The sequence below is a fragment of the Ornithorhynchus anatinus genome, chromosome 1 (genome assembly GCF_004115215.2).
Source record: "Ornithorhynchus anatinus isolate Pmale09 chromosome 1, mOrnAna1.pri.v4, whole genome shotgun sequence".
Classification (NCBI taxonomy): Eukaryota; Metazoa; Chordata; class Mammalia; order Monotremata; family Ornithorhynchidae; genus Ornithorhynchus; species Ornithorhynchus anatinus.
The window spans coordinates 115,033,842-115,060,256 of record NC_041728.1 but is presented as its reverse complement, the minus strand read 5'-3'; the positions used below and the strand labels follow the sequence as shown (position 1 = coordinate 115,060,256).

At 45.0% G+C, this 26,415-nt stretch overlaps 1 protein-coding gene across 3 annotated transcripts in view; it reads right to left on the bottom strand.

The window, feature by feature from the left end:
- Window positions 1-26,415, bottom strand: part of LEKR1 (leucine, glutamate and lysine rich 1) — a 207,905-nt gene that overhangs the window by 60,271 nt on the left and 121,219 nt on the right. For all 3 annotated transcript variants that reach the window (XM_029067557.1, XM_029067580.1, XM_039912760.1), the window contains one exon: window positions 12,649-12,834. In XM_029067557.1, the coding sequence (XP_028923390.1) occupies window positions 12,649-12,834 (186 nt within the window). The remainder of the gene's footprint in view (window positions 1-12,648; window positions 12,835-26,415) is intronic.

Sequence of the window (26,415 nt, the reverse complement as noted above, 5' to 3'; positions counted from 1 at the left end):
TCCCAGTCGTGGAGCTCTGTACTAAGTGCTTGGGAGAGTAGGATAGAACAGAGTTGGTAGACACGTTCCTGCCCTTACGTTATCCTGCAGTGTCCCCGTAGCCCTGGTGCTCAACCGCCTCCTGCCAGCCTTGCCCGCACGCAGCTCTCCGGGAAGGGCATCCCCCCGTCCTGGGTCAACTCTACCCGGCGGGGCAGAATCGATCGACCAGTCGATCAACTAATCAACCGTATCTCCTGAGCGCTTACTTGGCAGAGCGCTGTACCTAATCCCCTGCCACCCACTGCCCTGCCTCTCAGAGCAACAAATGTTTCCAATGATGGGCACAAATGTATGCAACTCTCTCTTTCCTACTCAGCGTGGCTCAGTGGAAAGAGCACGGGCTTGGGAGTCAGAGGTCATGGGTTCGAATCCCGGCTCTGCCACTTGGCAGCTGTGTGACTGTGGGCAAGTCTCTTAACTTCTCTGTGCCTCAGTTACCTCATCTGTAAAACGGGGATTAACTGTGAGCCTCACGTGTGACAACCTGATTACCCTGTATCTACCCCAGCATTTAGAACAGTGCTCTGCACATAGTAAGTGCTTAACAAATACCAACATTATTATTATAGGGGAAGCAACATGGCTCAGTGGAAAGAGCCCAAGCTCGGGAGTCAGAGGTCATGGGTTCGAATCCCAGCTCTGCCACTTGTCAGCTGTGTGACTGTGGGCAAGTCGTTTCACTTCTCTGTGCCTCAGTTACCTCATCTGTAAAATGGGGATGAACTGTGAGCCTCACTTGGAACAGCCTGATTGCCCTGTGTCTACCCCAGCGCTTAGAACAGTGCTCTGCACATAGTAAGCGCTTAACAAATACCAACATTATTATTATTACTCCCTTTCCTTTCCAAATACAAACTTTCAATCCCATTGATTCTTCATCAGCGTCCAATAATAAGTACCTACTTGCTGTATAAGCAAATGAAATTATTATTTTTATAGCATTTGTTAAGTGCACTGCTCTGCTGTGTGACCGTGGGCAAGTCACTTCACTTCTCTGGGCCTCATTGACCTCATCTCTAAAATGGGGACTGAAACTGTGAACCCCACATGGGACAGGGACTGTGTCCAATCTGAGTTGCCTGTATCCACCCCAGCATTAGGTACAGTGCCTGGCACATAGTAAATGCTTAACAAATACCATTGTTATTATTATTACTATAGGCTAGGGGCTGTTCTGAGTGCTGGGATTTCCTCCTGCCTTCAAGATATCTCTGCTTGGATGTCCTGCTGTCACCTCAAAAATAATATGTCTAAAACAGAACTCCTTATCTTCCCACCCAAACCCTATCCTACCCCCGACTTTCCGGTTATTGAAGATTATGGAAGACCGCACCACCATCCTTCCTGTCTAACATTATCTTGGACTCCTCTCTCTCATCTTGTGCACATATTCAATCACTAAATCTTGTTAGTTCAACCTTCACAACGTCACTAAAATCTGCCCTTACCTCTCCATCTAAACTGCTAACCACATTAGTCCAAGCACTTATCCTCTCCCGCCTGGATTCCTATATCAGCCTGCTTGCTGATCTCCCTGCCTCCTGTCTCTCCCCACTCCTGTCCAAACTTCACTCTGCTGCCCGGATCATTTCTCTTCAACAATGTTCAGTGTACGTTTCCCCACTCCTCAAGAACCTCCAGTGGTTGCCCATCTACCTTTGCATCAAACAGAAACTCCTTACCGTTAGTTTTAAAGCACTCAATCACCTTGTCCCCTCGTACCTCATCTCACTACTCTCCTACTACAACTCAGCCTACGCATTTCACTTCTCTAGTGCCAGCCTACTAGAGTGTACCTCAGTCTCATCTATCTCGCCACTGACCTCTCATCCACGTCCTGCCTCTGGCCTGAAACGGCCTCCCTTTTTACATCTGGAAATTACTCGCCCCACATTCAAAGTTTTACTGAAGGCACATCTCCCTCAAGAGGCCTTCCCTGACTAAGCCCTCATTTCCCCTTTGTCCACTCCCTTCTGCGTTGCCCTGACTTGCTCCCTTTACGCAATACCCCCACGCTCAGCCCCACAGCACTTACGTCTTTGTCCGTAATTTATTTATTTATCTTAACGTCTGTCTTCCACTCTAGACTGTAAGCTCGTTGTGGGCAGGGAATATGTCTGTTATATTCTTGTGTTGCACTCTCCCAGACCCTTAGTACATAGTAAGCACTCAATAAATGTGATTGAATGATGGGGACGGACAAAAGATGATCAGGTACCTCATGAGGCTCACAGATTTAGCAGAGAGAGAACAGGTATTGAACCCCCATTTTGCATAAAAGCGAAATGGGGCTGAGAGAAGTTAAGTGACTTAACCAAGGTCACACAACAGGTAAGTGATGGAGCTGGGATTAGAAACCACATCCTCTGACATCCAGCCCCATTTTCTTTCCTCTAAGCCCACTACTTCCTATTTGCTAAATATTCATAATCACTACTATTATTTTTTAAGAACCTCCTATGTACCAAGCACTCAGAACAAAGATAAAAAGAAGATAATCAGATAGGACACAGTTCCATTTGAGAGAAAATCATGGAAAAAAGTAGCAGAGTGGTAAAAAGCCTGGAAGACAAAGTTGTCAGTTTGAGCAGAAAGAATAAGAGAATAGGCTGAACTTTCCTTGAGACACAAAAAAAAAAAAAGAGAAAAGAAAAAGGTAGAATAGATCTGAGAGAGGGTGCATCAGGTCTTGTCCCCTAAGGCGGAGAGGGCAAAGAAGAAAAGGCAACTGAGCCTAAGAAGAGCAATAGAAATTGTAGAACAGGTCACATGAAAGGAAGAAATAATTATGTATCCTTCAGAGCCTATGTTAAAGAGCCTGTCTTTTTTGGTGAATCTATGAGTGCCAGCACAGGGCTTTGCACATCTGGCACTTGATATTATTTGATTTAATGATGGACTGCAAAAGTGACAAATTAATTCTCCCTCTCGAGAGACTGCAAAAGGGGTGAGGCAGAATAGGGAAGAGCAGGGCAGAAGGAGAAAAGCAGGAAGAAGGATACTGGTAATCAGGGAAACCCACAGAAGACGAACAGTTGAAACAAAAAGCATAAATAAATCCCTTGCTTGACCACAGGCACTGGGGCTGTCAATCAGCTCTTTCCCATTTGCTTACCCACTGTCCTCTCACACTGCACCCCAGCTCACACTCTTCATTCCTCTCAAGCCATCTGGGCTCTCTGGCCTCCAAGCCCACGCTGAAGTTCTCCCCCTTCCTGGAACTCCCCCTCAAATTTAAAATCTACCAATTCCTCAGGTCTCCCCATTTTCAAAGTCTTTCTGAAATCACTCCTCTTCTCCCACCAGGAGGCCTTCACTGGTTATTAACTTCTCCTCTTCCCGGATCACATCTCCCAACTATCACCTCAGCTCGGCTTCCAGTTATACAGGCGAGCACAAACCGAATTACCTAACCTACCACAGCTCGCGTTTCTCTTTCTTCGATCTATATTCTCCCCGAGTCTCTCCTACGATGCCCTGTGCACAGCAGATGTTCAACAAATACTATTGATTGTCATACATAGATAAGGAAAGCTGATTTGAGAGAAGTCTAGTCAAACACTAACTAGTTGTTCCGTTTTCAAAAATAACACAACTAGTGGGTAGAAACCCATCTGTGAGTACAAAAGAGGCTGAAGAGATGCATGAGTAACCTTTGTGACCTTATCATGTTGTTTGCACTTAGATGGATCCGTCTTCTACACTAGCTTTGACCCAGGCGACATCCTGATCATCATGAAGCTTTTGTCTGAGGACAGCAAGCCCCAGCTCTCTTTCCTGCCGCACCCAGCCTCTACACACACACACAAACACACATGCACACACAAACACACCCTCCCCTCTCCCAAATTACTGCCCACCAGGCCACACTGTCAGCTACACTTACTGATCTCCCAAGAGCCACCTGATATTTCACATGATTTGATATTCCGCTTTTGTGGGCCCTCTCTCTGGACAACGTATAGCAAGCAAGTGGCTGAAATGATAGCTTGGGGGTTTTTTGTTTTGTTCTGCTTTTAGGAAACCGAAGGCAAAACCATAACGGAAAGATGTGAATAATATAGAATTAGAGGACTGGATAGGCTTCCTGTTCGGAAAATTCAAAATTAACTGGTGCATAGTGTTACACCCCGGTTACGTTCCATTTTTGGAACCTGCAAAATTCAAGGAAGGAAGTTTTTGTGACAAGAGTGAAGCAGCGCGGCTCAGTGGATACAGCACGGACCCGGGAGTCACAAGGACCTGTGTTCTATTCCTGGCTCCACCACTTCTCTGCTGTGTGACCTTGGGCAAGTCACTTACCTTTTCTGTGCCAGTGTTCCCTCATCTGTAAAATGGGGATTAAGACTGTGAACTCCAGGTGGGACTGGAACTATGTCTAACCTGATTATCGTGTATCTACTCCAGTGCTTAGTACAGTGCCTGGCACATAGTTAGTGCTTAACAATACCATTAAAAAATAAAATTAAAAGGAGTGAATATTCGATATGTTGTACTCTTCCATGGATAGAGCACGGCCTCGGGAGTCAGAGGTCGTGGGGTCGAATCCCGGCTCTGCCACTTGTCAGTTGTGTGATTTTGGGCAAGTCACTTCACTTCTCTCAGTGCCTCAGTTACTTCATCTGTAAAATGGGGATTGAGACTGTGAGCCCCACGTGGGACAACCTGATCACCCTGTATCTACCCCAGCGCTTAGAACAGTGCTTGGCACTTAGTAAGTACTTCACAAATACCATCATCATTCCTAGATCAACCCAAATTCTCTATTTGCTTTGCACACACCACCTTGCTTAGAAAACTCTCCAAGTAAATCCTGTCTTTCCTCCTTCAGGTAGATAAGAAAAAGCCACCTGTACACTGGCAAACAGCTTTCTGCCATTTGTATAACAGCCTCTCGCCACTCAACAATTTTTTTTTGGCTCTTTTATTCTATCCTCCCATTTCTCCTAAATTATCTTTTACCAGTGGAATATTGGAGCTATCGCCATACGTATGATGGAAGATTTCTCAAAGTTTTCCCTTTCCCCAGAAAGCATTTCTTGAGCCAGCCAAGGGTCCTTGGAAGGGAACTCTCACTCAGAGTTCTATTTTTCTATTGCTCAGAAGACACACTGTGAAAAGCATCCTATTTTAACACAACTGAATAGAAGGTCACGGAGCAATCACTAGGGCAGTGGGAACTTGGGCAAGTCATTTAACTTCTCTATGCCTCAGTTACTTCATCTGTAAAATGGGAATTAGGATTCTGAGCCCCAGGTGGTATATGGACTGTGTCCAACATGATGAGTTTGTATCTACCCCGTAGTAAAGTGCCTGGCACATAGTAAGCACTTGAAAGCCATTTAAAAATAAAAAAGAGGCAGGTGTGTGGGGGGGAATCTCATTAACATAAATATATAACATAAATTTATATTCATTTAATATAAATAATACTGTGCCCAGTACAATTCAAAGGATAGTGAAACACAGATCTTCTATCTCCTCTTGAATGTCCTGATACCTGGGATTATTATTCTAGAGTACAAATAAAGGTCCATAAATGCACTTGAAACTGTGCCCTTTGGGCATTTGACATTCTTCCTTACCTTCAGCCCCACAGAGCTTATATGTAGATCTATAAATTATTTATTTATGTTGTGTGTTTCCCCCTCTAGACTGTAATCTCCCAGGTGCTCTGAAAAGTGTTCTGTGTATAGTAAGCACTTAATAAATACCACTGATTGATTGGAGAAACCACGTGGCTTAGTGGATAGAGCACGGGACAGGCAGTCAGAAGAACCTGGGTTCTAATTCTTGCTCTGCCAAGTGTCTTTTGTGTGACCTTGGGCAAGTCAATTCACTTCTCTGGGCCTCCATTACTTCCTCTATAAAATGGGGATTAAGAGTGTGAGCCCCATAGGGGACAGGGACTATGTCTAATGGGATTAACTTCTATCTACCTCAGTGTTTAGAGCAGTGCTTGACACATAGGAAGTGCTTAATGAGTCCTATTATTAATTATTATTATTGATTGATTAGTGAGCAGGTATTTGGGGCTGAGATCCACCCTTCTGAGGAAGGGGAGTGCTGGTGGCGGGGGATCTCCCCAAAGCTGTGGGAATGGAGACTCAAGTTTAAAGAAGGATGGGGCCAGTTGGACTGAGGACAGAGGGAAGGAAGAGGAGGAGCGTGGGGCAAGAAAAGAAAACAAAAATGGCTTATTTGGGCAACTGTTGATGGCAACGAGGAGCTTTCGGGTGCCTCTGCCCAAGACGGACATCCCTGTGACGCATAAGAAGTTTGAATTCAGGCTGTTCCAAATCTAAACAGTTTTGGAACTTATCTACGTGTCTAATACCTCCACTAATGAGACACCAGCAGAGAGACAAGATGAAGATAGTTTGGAAAAATATTGCCCCGCACCTTCCAGGAAATGAAAAAAGACAGTGTCATATAGGAGGGAGATGGAGGGAGATCTGATGACCGCTGTTTGTTGGAAGGAGGTCTACTGATCAGTGGCCTCCTCACCTCCACATTTTGCACGATCCCCCCAAAAGTATGTTAGAAGACCCTTTAAAATCTACTCCCTCTCGGCCTCCCCCGACGTGGGTTACCTAAGGGATGAATTAATTCAACCCCATTAGCAACAAGCACTGCTAATTTGGTCTTGGAATTACATACTGTGTTTGTGCCACTTTGCTCTGTAATTACACAGCAATTTAGATGAGTCTGCGCTGAGCCTATAATAGCACAACCTGTACATTTGGTCCTGAATGTATCATAGTCTCCAGCTGTACTTGTGATTAGACTATAGACTGTACTTAATGAAGTTGATGCCTTAATAGAAGTTAAAAACTGTGAGCTAATTAGTACTACATTGTTTTTATGCTTTTGGAGACCGCAAGACTTGAGGAAATAGTCTCATTACATAAGTCAGATTTAGAAGAATGAAATGGAAGAAGACCGAAAAGGAGTAGCAATTTCAATTTAACATGACATTTCTCTACGAAAGAAAATGTGGTCTCGGGGAGGGAGCCAAAATCAACACAACAGTGAGTCATCATTAAAATGTTTGGATGCCAAGGGGTTTAGGGAGGAGAAAAGAAAAGACTAGGAGTTTGACTTTCTTACCGTGGCATTACCCAGTGACTTGCTGGCGACCTTGGACACTTCATTTTACCACTTGGCTTGTGAGTCCTTGAAAATGATGGTCAATCTCTCTTTACTTTTTAAGGGTATCTGCTAAGTGCTTACAGTCTAGAGGGAATTAATCTCTGCCACAGCCCACAGAGACAAAGTGACTATGCCCATGACCAGATTAGCCCAAATTAACCTTGAGACCACCCATCCCCTCTCAGTATCCCACCTGAAAAGTTTCCAGTACTCTATCAATCTCAGCCATGGAGGGAGAGTCAAGCTGAGGCCTACCCATTCCATTCCTAGGTTGGCCAGTGGCTAGCGAGTGGAAGGCAATCTGCTGCAAGGCAAAACTCACCTGTGCAGGGCAGCAGGAGCATGGGGGAGAATCCAGGGTGGAGATGCAAGTTTACTGGGTGGAAGAAGGCAACGGTAAACCACTTCCATATTTTTACCAAGAAAACTCTATGGATACAATACGAGAATGATTGCAAATGGAAACGGGGTGTCCTGGGACACATGTGCTATGGACCAGAGATGACTAGATAGCCTAAGACAAGACATGAGACCACCCAAAGCCCAGCAACAGCAGATTGATTGATTGATTGACTGTTTGTGTGTGACCGTGCCCTAACAGAAGTAAGATCAGCCCTTCTGGCACTGTGCGGGGCTCTGTTATAGAGACACCAAGGACAGTTTTGGGACAAGGAAATGGGTGGCCTGTTGAGTCTGAAGTGGAATCAAAGCCAGAATAAAACCAGACAGTGTAGAAAGGGGCAGAAAAAGACCCCAAGCCCATTGACATCCAGGGACTTCACTGCTGTTAGGATGGCCTACCAGTCCTCCCATCAGTCCTTTCCCAGTGCCCCCTCTGCTCAGGCTGCTTCAGGGAGAGAAACCTCGCTGGCTATGTTGGAGAGGAAAGGGTTCAGATGGAGGTGTGGTGGTGATATGCGTGTGTGTTCCATGAAGGACAGAAGTGGTGACCTAATGGTCCGATGGACCAACAAGCCTTCCTCTGCCCTGGGACCATCACAGTCTAAAACTAGACCTAATAATAATAATTGTAATAATAATTGTAGCATTTGCTAAGTGCTTTCTACAGGCCATACACTGTACTAAGCACTGGGGTGGATATAAGCAGATCAGGTTGGGCCCAGTCCCTGTCCCACATGGGGCTCACAGTCTCACTCCTCATTTTACAGTGGAGGTAACTGAGGCACAGAGAAGTGAAGCGACTTGCCCAAAGTCACATAGCAGACAAGTGGCTGAACTGGGATGAGAACCCACGACCTTCTGACTCCCAGGCCCGTCCTCTATCCACTACACCATGCTGCTGCTCTAAAGTCAGGGAAAGTGCTGAAGAAAAGACCGGGGGGTCTTCAGTGGTGTGCAAAGGTGGGGTGTGGAGTTTGAAATCAGGGCTCTGGACAGAGAACAAGGAATAGCATGGTGTGTGTGTGTGTGTGTGTTAAATACTCTCCGATGATGAGATTAATGATAGTTATTTAAGTTGTAGAAGAAAACATTCCAGCAGATATGTTCTCAGTCTCTGCCTTTTCAAAAGAGGCCTTGGTTTTATGAACAAAAAGAGGAAATTATAGTTTCATCGGTAAATCTAGAGAAGGGAAAATATTTTTAAGGGAGCCAAGCCATTATATAATAATATATTAAGAACAAATGTTTTTCATATGATTTTCAAATAAGTACTTTGTCAAACAAATCATCTTAAATACCTCTTATTTTTGGTAAATGCCATACAAGTAAAGTACAATTTTGTGACAGAACTACTTATATTAAGCACTTTGCAGAGAGCTTCTGTCAGATAAAAGCACTTTCTTTGAGGAAAATCCATATGGAAACAATAGCTCTCAGTTGAGGGAGAAAGACTATATGCCTCCAATTAATATTAGGAGGGTAAAAAAAAAAGCCCTGTAAATTTAAGAAAATAATTTTTCCCCAGGATAGATTGCAAATTCATTGAAGGTATGAACATTGTTTTTGGTTCTACCTCGGAAAATGCCTCACAGTCCCATTAATGAACTTCATCAGCTCTCTCCCTCCTACCTTACCTCATTCATTTCCTACCACACTTCAGCTCATACAATTTGCTCCTCTAACGCCAACATACTCACTGTACCTTGACCTTGTATGGCAATGACCTTGACTGGCAATCTCTTGCCCATGTCCTTCCTCTGGCCTTGAACTCCCTCCCCCTTCATATTTGAAAGACCCCCACTCTCTCCACCTCCAAAGCTTCCAATCAGCCTCGAATCAATCAATCATATTTATTGAGCACTTACTGTATGCAGAGCACTCTACCAAGCACTTGGCACAGTACAGTGTAACAGGGTTGGTAGACACGTTCCCTGCCCACAACATGCTTAGAGCCCAAAGTGGGAGCTCTCTCATTCACCCCACACATCCAATCCATCACCAAAACCTGCCTGTCTCACCTTTATAATATCGCCAAGAAACTCCCTTTCCTCTCCATCCAAACGGCTACCTTACTGCTACAGGCTCTCATAATATCCCGGCTGGATTATTGTGTCAGCCTTCTCTCTGATCTCCCCTCCTCCTGTCTCTCCCCACTCCAGTCTATTCTTCATTCCGCTGCCCGGCTCATCTTCCTGCAGAAATGCTCTGGGCGTGTCACTCCCCTTCTTAAAAACCTCCAGTGGCTGCCTATCAACTTCCGCACGAAACAAAAACTTCTCACTCTAGGCTTCAAGGCTCTCCATCACCTTGCTCCCTACTACCTCTCCTCCCTTCTCTCTTTCTACCGCCCACCCCGCACGCTCCGCTCCTCCGCCGCCCACCTCCTCACCGTCCCTCGGTCTCGCCTATCCCGCCGTCGATCCCTGGGCCACGTCCTCCCGCGGTCCTGGAACGCCCTCCCTCCTCACCTCCGCCAAACTAATTCTCTTCCCCTCTTCAAAACCCTACTGAGAGCTCACCTCCTCCAAGAGGCCTTCGCAGACTGAGCTTCCCCTTTATCTTCTGCTCCCTCTGCTGCCCCTCTACCCCCAACTTCACCTGCCCTCAGCTAAGCCCTCTTTTCCCCCCTTTCCCTCTGCTCCTCCCCCTCTTCTTTCCCCTCCCCTCAGCTCTGTGCTCGTCCACTCAATTGTATATATTTTTATTACCCTATTTATTTTGTTAATGAGATGTACATCACCTTGATTCCATTTATTGCTATTGTTTTAATGAGTTGTACATCCCTTTGATTCTATTTATTGCTACTGTTTTTGTCTGTCTCCCCTGATTAGACTGAAAATCTGTCAGTGGGCAGGGACTGTCTCTATCTGTTGCCGATTTGTACATTCCAAGTGCTTAGTACAGTGCTCTGCACATAGTAAGTGCTCAATAAATACTAATGAATGAATAAATGAATAAATTATGGATATGAACAGAAGTCCTTTGGGGCTGAGGGTGGGTGGATAGCAAGTGCCCAAATGGTACAGATCCAAGGACATAGAAGACACGGAAGGGAAAAGGAGGAGTACTTAGTACAGTGCTCTGCACACAGTAAGTGTTCGATAAATACCAACGATTAATCGATCGATATTTAGTAAAGGTACTAGAAATTCCAACTATATTAGACCTACTGTTACCTGGCCGAATTCAGAAAGTGTCAACCACCTGCTGTTAGGCATGGCTGGGGTAGCCACACTCTGTGCATCTCTGAATTGTACTTTCCCAGTGCTTAGTAACATGCTTTGCACACAGCAAGCGCTCAGTAAATACAACCGAAAGAATGGATGAGATAGCTCGGTGATTTTCTACTTCTACCCAGCACGTTCACTTGGCGATTCTAACATCAACTGTCCCTCGATCTCATCTCTCTCACTGCAAAGCCCTTGTCCATGTCCTCCCTCTGGCCTGGAACTCCCTGTCCCTTCATATTTGACAAATCACCACTCTCCCCATCTTCAAAAGTTACATCTCCACTAAGAAGCCTTCCCCGACTAAAGCCCTCATTTCACCTACTCTCCTCATCTTCAAAATCCTACTAAAAGTACATCTCCTCTAAGAGGCCTTCCCCGACTAAGCCTTCATTTCATCTACTTCCTGTCCTTTCGGTGTCACCTCTACATCCCACCTTCTGGCCCAAAGCACTTTTGTACATAGCTGTAATTTATTTTAATGTCTGTTTTCCTCTCTAGTCTATCAGTTCCTTGTGGGCAGGGAATGTGTTTATCAACCCCGTTATTCTGTACTCTCCCAAGCGCTTAGCACAGTGCCCCGCACACAGTAAACGCTCAATAGATTGAGCACATTCTCCAGCTAAAGCAGTTCCTTCCAACTCAATGTCATAATGATTTAAATGTCAGCTATGCAATCTCCAAAATAAGCTAAGCTGATCAAAATAATTTTTAAAATCTAATGTACTGTGTGTGGAATGTCAATTTGTTCCCAGCAACTTGTTCAAGAAACCTGGTAGAAAGAAAAAATGTAAAATCTCCAGATACTGCGCAGTTGATTATTTTTTCACTAACAGGAAACAAAACATCATTTATACAAACAATAAAGACATTTATAAAAAATATGAACTATGGTACTGAAAATGTGTTTTCTGGGAATTTAAATATAAGTACTCGATTGGCTATAGTCTTACAGTTATGATAGATTTCACGCTGTTTTGCTTACCTTAATGAATAGACAGGAAGGAAAATAAATAATCCAGGAAGGAAAATTAATACGCTACCTTTTTCGTCCAAGTAGGCTGTCCATATCGCCAACAGCCCTGACAGTATCTCTCCAAATCCCATTTCTTAAGCCATTACCTTCAACAACCCCTTCCATCTCAAATGGGATGAATGGAAATCCTTCAGATCCATCAGTCTTCCTTTTTTAACATCTCAAGTTACTACTATGACCACTGGCCACATTTAATGGTTCCTTTTTTTTAAAATGGCATTAGGTACTACGTACCAGGCACCGTACTAAGCGCTGGGTAGACACAAGCTTATCAGGTTGTACATAGTCCCTATCCCACACAGGCGCACTGTCTTCAACCCCATTTTACAGATGAGGTAACTGAGGCACAGAGAAGTTAAGTGGCTTGTTTAATTTCAAACAACAGACCAGGATTAGAATCTAGTTCCTTCTGACTCCCAGGCCCCCATTCTAGGCACTAGGCCATGCTGCTTCCTTTGAAAGCATATACCGTTAGAATGTTTCTGGAAATAAAAGAAAGAGAGGGGTACGCAGAAGTCACACCTTGGTTTACTCTTGGATTTCCATGGCTTTTACAGCAATGGACCGATACGGACATACTCTTTTGACTTTTGTATCCAGAGGACAGAATCTAGGGTATACACAAGCAAGAATCCAAAAGACCTAGTATATATTATGAAGTCTGTGGGCCCTACCTATGTTGTCCAATAACCTTAAAATAACCTGAGAAAAGACGGCATCGTTGTGTATCATTATGCACTGCAATGCCCTGATGATTTGTTTAGGATGGCAACCATCCCTCTATCTTACCTAATGTTTCCTTTTGCAATTCCAGACACTTGCTCTGTAACTCATTTTCTTTCTGAAGCAATGTCTGAATCTGCTGGGTTTTCATCAAGGCCGCATCTGATGACAACTTCAGATCTTTCACCTCATTCTCAAGGCATACCTTATCACATTGGCTTTCTGCCAGATATTTCTTCAGTTTTGATATTTCTGAGGAGAAAATTAAAGGTTGATAAATATACTTATTTAAATCATAGGCTAGTATAAAAATACGCTTATCGGTTTCTAGAGCATAAACTGGGAAAGGGTTAAGCAACTTTCTTGAAAATATAAGACTACCTTATCAATAGGGTGTATGTGATTTTACTTGGAACAGTAAATCATATTGATTGAGTGCTGTGTGCAGAGCACTGTACTAAGTGCTTGTGAGAGTACAAAATAAAAGAGTTGGTAATCATGTTCCCTGCCCATAAGGGGCTTACAATCAAAAAAGGTACACAGATGTTAAAAGAAAATAAACTTCAATGCTTCTTAGAGCGATGAATGTCATGACAGTCAACATTTTGCAGTTTGTGGATTTCACTTTCTAGTACAAATCCTTCAGAATACTAGTTTTGTAGTTTATGAAATGAGTAAACTGGAACACCACAAAGGACAAGGAATGAAACCTGGGGAATGCATAGGGGAAAACCTGGGAGCGATTTTTAGGAAAGTGGAGATTTCCACAGGGCAGGATCATCACCATTACCAACACTTACTGTAGGCACAGCATTATACTAGGCACTTGGGAACATACAACAGAAGTTAAATCATATCATCTCTGCCCTCAGGGAGTTTACAATCAAACAGCAGAGACAGCTAGAAATAAATCACCAATGTGCAAAAGATCAAAAAATAAATTCAAGCACTCCAACAAAAAACAGGCATACACATGAGTATAAAACAGCGGAGGTGGCATGACCTGGAAATTGACACTTCAGTCAAAGAACGTCCCTCCGAGGAGGTGAAGGCTTCCTAGTGGGAGCGAAAGATCATGGGTTTGAGGATTGAGGCCATTCATTACTACTGGAAAGATGAGACCAAGGCATCAGAGAAGAGAAAGTCAAGAGACAGGCTCCCTTAATCAATTATATTTATTGAGCACTTACTGTGTGCAGAGCACTGAACTAAGCACTTGGGACAATACAATACAATGGAGTTGACAGACATGTTCCCTGACCAGAAGCAGCTTACAGTCTAGAAAGGCAGCTTGGCTCAGCGGAAGGAGCACGGGCTTGGGAGTCAGGGGTCATGGGTTCAAATCTCCACTCGGCCGCTTGTCAGCTGTGTGACTTTGGGCAAATCACTTAACTTCTCTGTGTCTCTATTACCTCATCTATAAAATGGGGATTAAGACTGAGAGCCCCACGTGGGACAACCTGATCAACTTGTATCTTCCCCAGCGCTTAGCACAGTGCTTTGCACATAGTAAGTACTTAACAAATGCCATTATTATTAGGGGTGGGAGATAGGTACTAATATAAATAAATTACAAATATGTACATAAGTGCTCTGGAGCTGAGGGTGGGGTGAATAAAGTTTGCAAAATAAAGCTTCCCCTGGACCAGTCATTTAACTTCTTTGTGCCTCAGTTCCCTCACCTGCAAAATGGGGATTCATTCCCTGTTCTCCCTGCTAAGACTGTGAGCCCCATGTGGGAACTAATCATCTAGTATCCACCCCAACGTTTAGTATAGCGTTCAGCACATAGTAAGCACTTAATACCCCAATTATTATTATCCTTAATCTCTACTATTTCCCCTATCCATAATTTGCTTTGCTGTCCATCTCCCCCTCTAGAATGAAAGCTCCCTGTGGGCAGGGATCGTGTCTCCCAACCGTGCTGTATTGGGCTTTCCCAAGTGCTTAGTACAGTGTTCTGCACGAAATAAGTTCTCACTAAACACCATTGACTGATGGATTGATGATTGACTGCTGCCACACCAGTCCAGAGTTACTGCTGTCTCGGGCCAAGATCCCATTTGGAGAAAATTCCTTTACAAATTCAAGAGCCTTTTATTAGAAATGTGCAAATGCGAGACTCGCGTATTTACTAGTTTTCACATCTAAATACTATCACCGAACCATTCGATCTAGTGTCTGAGCACATCCCACACGACCCACGCCTGGAGTGAGTCAGGGAAGCAGTCTTATGCTCGGAGGAAAAGTGCTATGGAAGGGCAAGCATTAAAGGTGCTGATCTATTTATTCTTTCCTTATGCTGCAAGATATAATTAGTGCAGCGGAGCATCAGGGTTTTTTTTTTTTTTAACCTTTATATAGCTTCATTGCCTCCAAGTAGCTTAAAACATTATAGGATGAATTTCCAACCATTTATTTTCTTAAACTTGACAGCAAGAGTTGAATTCAGGCCGTAGGAGACAAATGACAGCAAAGAAGCATCAGGGGCATGCAAGGTAAGGAAGAGTGAGGGTGCATTCAGAAGCTGACATGTACATTAAGGTTGCCAACCCCAAAACTCTGTCCCTGTCTTACTGATATTTCTGCAAAATGGGATGAGGGACGAGGGCTCTCCTGTCATCAGTGACCCCAAATCCAGGGCTATGTAGCCTCTAGGGATCTAATCCCCTTGGGAGGGTGGGGAGATAGCACTCAGACAGATTAAGTGTTTAGTCGGGAATTTACTGTAGTCTTACTCCTGTTCAGCTCCAAGGTCCACAGAAGGGGAATGGTGGAGGGAGGTGGGGAAAACTCCTGATGACTGGGGCAGTCCTCTCCCTCCCCTCCCATGGGAAGCTTCCAGAATATTGGGAATTTTATGGCAAATTAGACCATCGGGCCCTACTTATATGGAATGGATCCTCTCGGCAGCAGTGAATTGGCTTCTTCACTATTATAGCTTCTGTCGAATGGAGACTATTCACTGATGTCAGCGAGGTGCTTCCTGTCCGTGCCTGGTTGTTGGTTCAGTGGAAAGAGCCCGACTGTGGGAACCAGGAGATCTGGGTTCCAGTTCCAGTCCTGCCTACTCGGGCCATACCAACCGTGGTGAAGGTTTCTGACCAAAGAACCCCCTTGGGCTATCTGTAAAGAGAGCAGCCTGACAGGAATTCTGAAAAATATGGGCAGCAAAGGCTGCAGGGGTTATCAAGGCAATCGTCTGCTGGTTCATGGCACTTTGGCCCAGCTGTGACATTAGATTGGCATCGTTCTCTTACAGTCTTGTCTATCTACTACATTCCTTATTGTACTTTAGGGCGAATACAACCGGCGAGGAAAAGAAACTGAGCAAACCCACCGGAACGATAATCAATTCCTTCCTTGAGGTTCTTAGTCCTGAAGCCTCATGGTTCATCCTCCCTGTCCCGGAAGCCACAGTCTTGGTGTCGGTCTCAACTCATCACTGTTATTCAGTTCTCACATTCAATCAACTGTTAAACTTTGACAGTTCTTCACCTCTAGGTTGGGCTCTTCCATTATGTCCATATCTGTCATTTACTGATTCGTATTGATGTCTGTCTCCCTAACTCCCAGACTGTATGCTCCTTGTGGGCAGGGCATGGGTCTCTTTATTGTTCTCTCCCAAGAGTTTAGTACAGTTTTCCACACATGGCAAGCACTCAATAAATACGATAGAATGAATGAATGAGATGGGTGCCAGGCTGGTCCAAGGGCTCATGTGGTCCTGATCAGACTTGTCTATCAGCCTCCTCACTGATCTCCCTGCCTCCAGCCTCAAAGAAGTGCTCAGCATAAATATTGCACACCTCAAAAATCTGGAGAAGCAATGTGGTTTAGTGGATAGAGATAGTCCGGGAATCAGAAGGACCTGGGTTCTAACTCTGGCTCCACCATTTGTCTGCTGTGGGATCTTGCGGAAGCCACTTCACTCATCTGTCTCAGTTCCCTCAGAGAGAAGCAGTGTGGCTTAGTTAAAAGAGCACAGGCCTGGGAATCAGAGGTCGTGGGTTCTAATCCCAGTGCCACCACTTGTCCGCTGTGTGGCCTTGGGCAAGCCACTTCACTTCTCTGTGCCTCATTTCCCTCATCTGCAAAATGGAGTCTAAAACTCTGAGCCCCACATGGGACAACCTGATTACCCTCTATCTACCCCAGCACTTAGAACAGTTCTTGGCACATAGTAAACAGTTAACAAATACCATCAAATACCATCATCTGTAAAAATGGGAATTAAGACTTGGGAGCCCCATGTGGGACATGGACTGTGTCCAACTCGATTAGCTTGTGTCTACCCCAGCACTTAGTACAGTGCCTGGCACGTAGTAAGCACTTACCAAATACCATTGGGGAAAAAAAAGAGATAAAACCTTTCATATCAAAAACCATTTCCTTCCAAATCATGAAAACACTCCTAACTGTGGGCTCTGAGGATTTCCACTGCCTTTTTCAATCTTACATATCAGGTCTCTTCACCCACTACTCCACGGTTTTCTTTCTTCGTTCGTTCCACACATCTCCTAATTGTACCTTGCTCTCTCCTCTCTGACAAACTCCCTTATTTTGTTCTCACCAGCCTGAAGAATTTAGAATTTATTCACTGCCTTCCTATCCTCTTCCTTCTAGGTTAATAATAAAATAAATGACTTTTGACATTTATAGCACTTACTATGTGCAGAGCACTGTACTAAGCACTTGAAAGAGCACAATATAACCGAGTTGGTAGACACTGTTAATGGCAGCTGAGAGATTGAGGAGAATTAAGGTGGAGTAGAGGCCATTGGATTTGGCAAGAAGGAGATGATAATAATAATAATAATGGCATTTGTTAAGCGCTTACTATGTATCAAGCACTGTTCTAAGCAGTGGGGTAGATACAAGGTAATCAGGTTATCCCACATGGTGCTCAAACTTTTAATCCCCATTTTGCAGATGAGGTAACTGAGGCACAGAGAAGTTAAGTGACTTGCCCAAGGACACACAGCAGACATGTGGTGGAGCTGGTATTAGAACCCAGATCATCGGTGACCTTTGAGAGAGACGTTTCGGTGTAGTGAAGGGGGTGAAAACCAGATTGGAGGGGGGTCAAGGAGAGAATTGGAAGAGAGGAAGTGGAGACAGCGGATGTAGATAATTCTCTCAAGGAGTTTGGAGAGAATGGTAAGTGAGAGAAAGGGTGGTAACTGGAGGAAGGTATAGGAGGGTTTTTTTAGGATAGGGGACACATGAGCGTGTTTGAAATCACGGAGAAGTAGCCATTAGAGAGTGAACAACTGAAGATGGTGGTCAAGGAACAGGTATCGTATCCCCAATTTATGAGCAGCAGCATGGTCTAGTGGAGAGAGCACAGGCATGGGAGTCAGAAGGCCTAGGTTTTAATCCACCTCAGCCAGTTGTCTCATGTGTGACCTCAGGCAAGACACAACTTCTTTTTGTGTTTACTTTTAATGGTATTCGTTTAGTGCTTACTATGTGCCAGGCACTGTACTAAGTGCTGGGGTAGACACAAGCTAATCAGGTTGGACACTGTCCACGTACCACATGGGGCTCACAGTTTTAGTTCCCATTTTAATAATAATAATAATGTTGGTATTTGTTAAGCGCTTACTATGTGCAGAGCACTGTTCTAAGCCCTGGGGTAGACACAGGGGAATCAGGTTGTCCCACGTGGGGCTCACAGTCTTAATCCCCATTTTACAGATGAGGTAACTGAGGCACAGAGAAGTTAAGTGACTTGCCCACAGTCACACAGCTGACAAGTGGCAGAGCCGGGATTCGAACCCATGACCTACGACTCCAAAGCCCGTTCTCTTTCCACTGAGCCACGCTGGGGGGTAACTGAGGCACAGAGAAATGAAGTGACTTGCCCAAGGTCATACAGCAGATAAGTGGCAGAGCTGGGATTAGAAGCCAGGACCTTCTGACTCCTAGACCCATGATCTATACACTGAGCCACACTGTTTCTTTCTGTGCTTCAGTTTCCTTATCCATAAAATGGGAGTTCAATACTTGTTTTCCCTCCATAGACTGTGAGCCCCATGTGGGACAGGGATTATGCCCATCCTGATGATCTTGTATTTACCCCAGAGCTTGGCACGTGGTAAGCAATTTACAAATACCACAATTATTACTATTGCAGATGAGAGACCTGAGTAACAGAGAGGTTAAATAACTTGTCCAGGTTTATACTACAGGCTAGTGATAGACCTGGGACTAACACTAGGGTTTCCTGGCTCCTGGACATTCTCTATCCACTAGGCCAAGCAGTTTGGCTCAGTGGATAGAGCACGGGCCTGGGAGTCAGAAAGACCTAGGTTCTAATCCAGGCTCTGCTACATGTCTGCTGTGTGACCTTGAACAAGTCACTTCACTTCTCTGGGCCTCACTTCCCTCTTCTGTAAAATGGGGATTAAGACTGAGCCCCACGTGGGACAGGGACTGTGTCCAACCTGACTAACTTGTATCTACCCCAGGGCTTATAACAGTGCGTGGCACATCATTATTTTGTGTCTGTCTCCTCCACTAAATTGTAAAATTTCTTGAGAGCAGAAATCATATTTCCCCTAACTACACTTGACTCTCCCAAACACTCAGTCCAGTGCATTTAATAGTCACTAGAGACATTCAAATGCTAAGGATTGATCCTCCCTACAAGTATGAATATACTTGTGTCTATATGTATATATATATATATTTTACATTAAATTGTTCAGTTACTTCATCCTATTTGGGAGTCAGAGGGTCATGGGTTCTAATCCCAGCTCTGACACTTTGCTATGGGACCTTGGGCAAGTCACTTCACTTCTCTGTGTCTCAGTTACCTCATCTGTAAAATGGGATTAAGACTGGGACTGGGTCCAATCTGATAATCTTGTATCTACCCCAACGCTTAGAACAGTGCCTGGCACATAGTAAGCACTTAACAAACGTCATAGTTAATATCTTCATACTGCTTTCGGTTATATCCTTGTTCTTCCTCCTGATCCCCCTATTTGTAAATCACGTGTCTTTCCTCTCCCGCTAGATCGTACGCTCCTTGAGAGCAGGTGTCTTGTTTCTGTTGTAGTCTCCCACGAGGTTCGTATAGTATGCGGTTCACATGAAGTAGGAGCTCAGTAAACACCACAGGTCTATCAGCTGATTGCTGGACCACTTTCTGTGCCCTAGGATCGCACTGATGGAGCGTCTATCATTTGAAGCTGAATGTACCTCACAGTTGATGCTAATGAAACTGCAGAGAAGTTGGACATTCATCCTGTGGTGGGTCCAGGTCTCTCAGTGAAAGAGCAGGTGGACCCTGGGATAGCTCCAGGGGGACTGAACAGTTGTGTTTTTAATGACTATTAAAGGAAATATAAAGGCATAATTTTTGTCCTACGTTTTAAGTCCTTTTGCAAGTTTCACTGAAAGCTGTCAAGGCAACTTCTTGGTGAATAAATTATATTTTACCCTAAGAATTCCTAATAATCTATATGAAAGTCAGAATGACCTGGAAGAGGAGAGGGCAACTACTGGTGCCTATTAATCATTTGGTAAAATGCCATTAGTTAAGTTTGCATGCTGAGTCTGAAGTGTACCCATTTAATCATTCATTAAAATAACTACTTATGTCAATGTGTCTTTCTTTTTGACACTAAAAAGATAAGGACCGTCAGATAAATTGAGGCAATTATATTTTAACACATGGCAAACAGCAGTAAGTTATGCCATTCTTTTTCCTTTCAGTTATCCAGTAACCTGGAAAAGCAGCCCACTGAAAGAACCCAATCTTATTTATTGGGCATATACCCTGTGCAGAACACTGTACTATTCACTCATTCATTCATTCCATCTTATTTACCAAACATTTACTGTGTAGCGAGCACTGTACTAAGCACTTGGGAGAGCACAGTACAAGCACAAACAGACACATTCCCCAGTCCCCGGTCAAGTTAGGCAGAGACAGTTCCCCGAAGAGAGCCCTAGCCCCTCATTCCAGAACCAGGCTTGGTACCAAGAATAGTACCCTCCACTTCACTCTTCCTGCCCCAAAGGTCACCCCATTACTCTCTCTATCAAACACACACACACACCCGCCCCCACCCCATTCCCATTATATAAAAAGCCTTTTCTTTCTGTCGGCAACCTGGACCACAGTTCAATCCATCAGTGGAGGTGTGTGGGGGCGTTGGGAGAGGGGGTAGTGGGAAGGAGTGTGGGGGAGGGAGGGAGGTGGAGAGAAGAGAAGAGGGAAAAGAAAAGGAAGGAAAAAAATGAGACAGACCAGATTCCCCACTGCTGCAGTGGCTGCTGGAGCTGTCCCTTGTCGTGGCCTCGGTTCATCTATCCTGACAAACTTCAGGATGAGAAGAGAACTTGAATGGAGAAGGGTTGTTAATGAGTGTATAGCTCCATGATTCTATTTATCTTGATGATGTTGTTTTGTTTTGTTCTGTTTTGCTTTGCTGTCTCCCCTATTTAGACTGTGAGCCCCTCACTGTGCAGGGATTGTCTTTAACTGTTGCCAAATTGTACATTCCAAGGGCTTAGTACAGTGCTCTGCACATAGTAAGGGCTCAATAGCATTGAATGAATTAATTCCTTGCCCACAAGCAGCTTACAGTCTAGAGAGGGGGAGACAGACATTAATATAAATTCCCCAAATTACAGATATGTATATATGTGTTGCCAGGCTGGGAAGGGGAATGAATAAAGGGAGAAGGTCAGGGCAACACAAAAGGCAGTGGTGCTTGTGGGGCTTAATCTGGGAAGGCCTCTTGGAGGAGAAGTGCCTTCAGTAAGGCTTTGAAGGAGGAGGCAGTACTTGTCTGTCAGATTTGAGGAGGGAGGGCACTCCAGGCCAGAGGCAAGAAACGAGTGAGAAGCCAGGTGGCGAGATAGGTGAGATCGAGGCACGGCGAGATAGGTGAGATCGAGGCACGGCGAGATAGGTGAGATCGAGGCACAGCGAGGAGGTTAGCACTAGAGGAGCGAAGAGTGCGGGATGGATTGTAGTAGGAGAGTAGCGGGGTGAAGTAGGAGAACAAGGTGATAGAGTGTTTGAAAGCCAATGGTGAGGCGTTTTTATTTGATGCAGAGGTGGATGAGCAACCACTGGAGTTTTTTGAGAAGTGAGGTGACATGTCCTGAGCACCTCTGTAGAAAAATGATCCGGGCAGCAGAGTGAAGTATGGCCTGGAGTGGGGAGAGGCAGGAGGCTGGGAGGTCAGCAAGGAGGCTGATGCAGTAATGCAGGCGGGATAGGATGAGTGAATATATTAATAATCATAATGTTGGTATTTGTTAAGCGCTATGTGCCAAGCACTGTTCTAAACACTGGGGGAGATACAAGTCATCAGTTTGTCCCACGTGGGGCTCGCAGTCTTCATCCCCATTTTACAGATGAGGGAACTGAGGCAAAGAGAAGTTAAGTAACTTGCCCAAGGTCACACAGCTGACAGGTGGCGGAGACAGGATTAGAACCCACAACCTCCGACTCCCAAGCCCAGGCCTTTTCTATTAAGCCACGCTGCTTCGCACGGTAGCAGTTTGGATGGAGAGGAAAGGGCGGATTTTAACTATGTTGTGAAGGTGGGACTGACAGAATTTAGTGACGGACTGAATACGTGGGTTGAATAAGAGAGAAGAGTCGAGGATAATGCCAAGGAAGAGGGCTGCCTCACTATGGCTTCGTGCTCAGACTCTACAGCTGTGGCAGCAATCAGTGCCAATCTCACGGAGGCAACAGCTCCTCAACTCCATGGAGTTGGCCTTCACTCTGATGATAGGGCAAGGGACAATTATATGGGTCTCTACCAACACACACACACACACACAGAATGAGAGACTGCCTCGCAACTCCATTAGACCAACAGCTCAAACAGTTGACTTTAAAGTTCGCTTTGCCACGTAAAATATTTTACGATTAATGCCCGAAGCATTTAATATTAGACCGGAACATCATAAATCACTTAGCACGGCATGTTGAGCACAGTAGATGTCCCACAGAACACCACAGATGGATAAAAGCAAGACAAAAAACTATTTTGATCATTGCTCTCAATGATAATAATAACAATAACAATATTTGTTAAGGGCTTACTATGTGCCAGGCACTCTACTACTATTCACTCATTCATTCAATCGTATTTAGTGAGTGCTTGCTGTGTGCGGAGCACTGTACTAAGCGCTTGGAATGTACAGTTCGGCAACAGATAGAAACAATCCCTGCCCAACAATGGGCTCACAGTCTAAATGGGGGAGACAACAAAACAAAACAAGTAGTCAGGCATCAGTACCCTCAAGATAAATGGAATCATAGATGTATACAAATCATTAATAGAGTAATAAATGATATGTACAATAACTGGGGTGGAAACAATCAAATCGGGTTGGACCAGCCTCTGTCCCTCATAGGGCTCATACTCAATTCTCCATTTTACAGATGAGGTAACTGAGGCACAGAGAAATGAAGTGACTTGCCCAAGAGGAGCCAGGATTAAAACGCGGCTTTAGTTTTCAAACAAAAACTCCTTACCATTGGCTTCAAAGCACTTAATCATCTTGCCCCTCCTACCTCACCTCGCTACTCTCCTAACAACAACTCAGCCCACACACATCATTCCTCTAATGCTAATCTTCTCATTGTGACCTCAGTCTCTCTCTAACATCTCTCTCCCTGTCTAAAATGTGAGCTCATCGTGGGGAGGGAATGTGTCCATTTGTTGTTATATTACTCTCTCCCAAGAGCTTAGTACAGTGTTTTGCACACAGGAAGTGCTTAATAAATATAACTGAATGAATGAATGAACCTATGACCTTCTGATTCTCTATCCACTATGGCATGCTGCTTCCCAAGTCAAATAAAAGGATCCTGGCAGTAATATCGGTGGTATTAAATGCTTACTATGTTCCAAAAACTGTGCTAAGAACTGAGATCACTAAAATATAACCAAATCAGACAAGCCCTGACCCACATGGGGTTCAGTCTGTGATTTCCTGAAAAATATGATTCATATCTATTACATACCTATTAAATACCTCGGCCTTCTCCTCTGATTGGCAACCTTATTTCTTCATCCTTATTGACTTTCATGTTCATTTCCCTCACCAATTGTTTCAGACACTTAAACGTCCTCCTCAAACCTCCTGTTCCCGTGCCTCCCCCATCTCTTGTGCCTAATGACCTGACCATGTATTTTACACTCCACTCCCTTCTCTCTCCTGCCCCTTCTTCAACTCTCCCATCAGTATCTCAAAAGGAGATCGCCCTATCCCTTCCACCGGCCCTCCAACGCCATCGCTTTGTACCTTATCAAAACACTTGGCCCCTCCCTTCCCAGCTCCCTTACCATCATCTTCAACTCTTCACTTTCCTACGGCTTCCTCTGCACTGTTTTCAAACATGCTCACGTACCCTCTATCCTAAAAAAAACCCCACTCTTAACCCCATGGCTCCTTCCAGGTATTGCCCCATCTCCCTCCTATCATTCCTCTCCAAACTCCTTGAGTGAGTTGTCTACACCCTCTGCCTCCATGTCTTCTCCTCCAATTCTTTCCTAAAACCCTTCCAATCTGGCTTCCGCCCCCTTCACACCAAAGAAGCTGCTCTCTCGAAGATGAGCAGTGATCTTCTTCTTGCAAAATCAAATGGCCTCTACTTCATCCTAATCCTCCTCAACTTCTCAGCTGCCTCAAGCCACCTCCTTCCTCCTTCCCCTTCCCCTGGAAACACTGTTGATCATTGGCTTCAATAACACTGTCCTCTCCTGATTCTCCTCCTATCCTTCTGGTTGCTCATTCTCAGTCTCTTCCGTGAGCTCATTCATTCGTACATTCATTCAATAGTATTTACTGAGCGCTTACTGTGTGCAGAGCACTGTACTAAGCACTTGGAATGTACAGTACGGCAACAGATAGAGAAAATCCCTGCCCAATGACGGACTTACAGTCTCATCGGGGAAGACAGACAAAAACAAGACAACTTAATCATGATAAATAGAATCAAGGGGATGTACACCTCAACAAAATAAATAGGGCAATAAAAATATATACAAATGAGCACAGTGCTGAGGGGAGGGAAAAGGAGGGGGAGGAGCAGAGGGAAGGGGGGAAAAAGGGGGCTTAGCTGAGGGAGGTGAAGGGGGGGCAGAGAGGCAGCAGAGGGAGCAGAGGGAAAAGGGGAAGCTCAGTGTGGGAAGGCCTCTTGGAGGAGGTGAGCTCTCAGTAGGGCTTTGAAGAGGGGCAGAGAGTTAGTTTGGCAGAGGTGAGGAGGGAGGGCATTCCAGGACAGCGGGAGAATGTGGGCCAGGGGTCGACGGCGGGAGAGGCGAGAACGGGGGACGGTGAGGAGGTGAGTGGCAGAGGAGCAGAGCATTCGGGGTGGGCAGTAGAAAAAGAGAAGGGAGGTGAGGTAGGAGGGGGCAAGGTGATGGAGAGACTTGAAGTCCAGAGTGAGGACTTTTGTTTCGTGCGGAGGTTGATAGACAACCGCTGGAGGTTTTTAAGGAGGGGAGTGACATGCCCAGAGCGTTTCTGCAGGAAGATGATCCGGGCAGCGGAATGAAGAATAGACTGGAGTGGGGAGAGACAGGAGGAGGGGAGATCAGAGAGAAGGCTGACACAATAATCCAGCCGGTATATCATGAGAGCTTGTACCACTACGATAGCTGTTTGGATGGAGAGGACAGGGCAGATATTGGCGATATTGTGAAGGTGAGACCGGCAGGTGTTGGTGACGGATTGGATGTGTGAGGTGAATGAGAGAGCTGAGTCAAGGATGACACCAAGGTTGCGGGCTTGAGGGATGGGAAGGATGGTCGTACCGTCCACACTGACAGGGAAGTCAGGAAGAGGACAGGGCTTGGGAGGGAAGATAAGGAGCTCTCCTCTGCTTCCCACCCCCTGATTGTGGGAGTCCTTCAATTCTAGGTTCTTGGTTCCCTTCTATTGCTCCCATGGCTTCAACTGCCACCTCTGCAGAAGATTCCCAAATCTACATCTCTAGCCCTCATCTCTCTCTGCAGACTCGCATTTCCCCCTGCCCTCTCGACATCTCTACTTGGATGTCCAGCCAATACCTCATACTTAACATATCCCAAAAAGAACTCCTTATCTTCCCACAAAAACCTTGTCCTCCCTCTGAGTTTCCCATCACTGTAGATAGCATCACCATCCTTCCTGTCTCAAAACCTTGGTGTGATCCTCAGATCATCTCTCTCATTCAAGCTACATTTTCAAGCTGCCACCAAATCCTGTCAGTTCCACCTTCTCAACATTGCAAACTTTCCTCTCGATCCAAACCGCTTCCACGCTAAGCTAAGCAGTTATTTTATCCTGCCTTGATTACTGCATCGGATTCCTAGCTGAGCTTCCTGCCTCCGGTCTCTACCCATTCCAATCCCAACTTCCCTCTGCTGCCCACATCATTTTTCTTAAAAAAAATTCTGTCCATATCTCCCCACACCTCAAGACCCTCCATCCACCTCCACATCAAACTGAAACTCCTTACCATTGGCTTTGGAGCACTCAATCAGCTCACCTCCTCCTGCCTTACCTCAGTGATCTCTTACTACAGTCCAACCCACACACTTGGCTTCTCTAGTGCCAGCTTGCTCACTCTGCCCTGATCTAGTCTATCTCACCACTAACCCCTTCCTCACATCCTCCCTCTGGCCTGAAACTCCCTCCCAGTCATACACTCCAGACCACTATTCTCTATACCTTCACAAAGGTCACATCTCCAAGAAGACTTCTCCAATTAAGCCCTCTTTTCCCAACTCTCTCCCTTCTGCATCACCTATGCATTTAGATATGTACCTTTTGAGCACTTGACATTCACTCCACCCTCAGTCC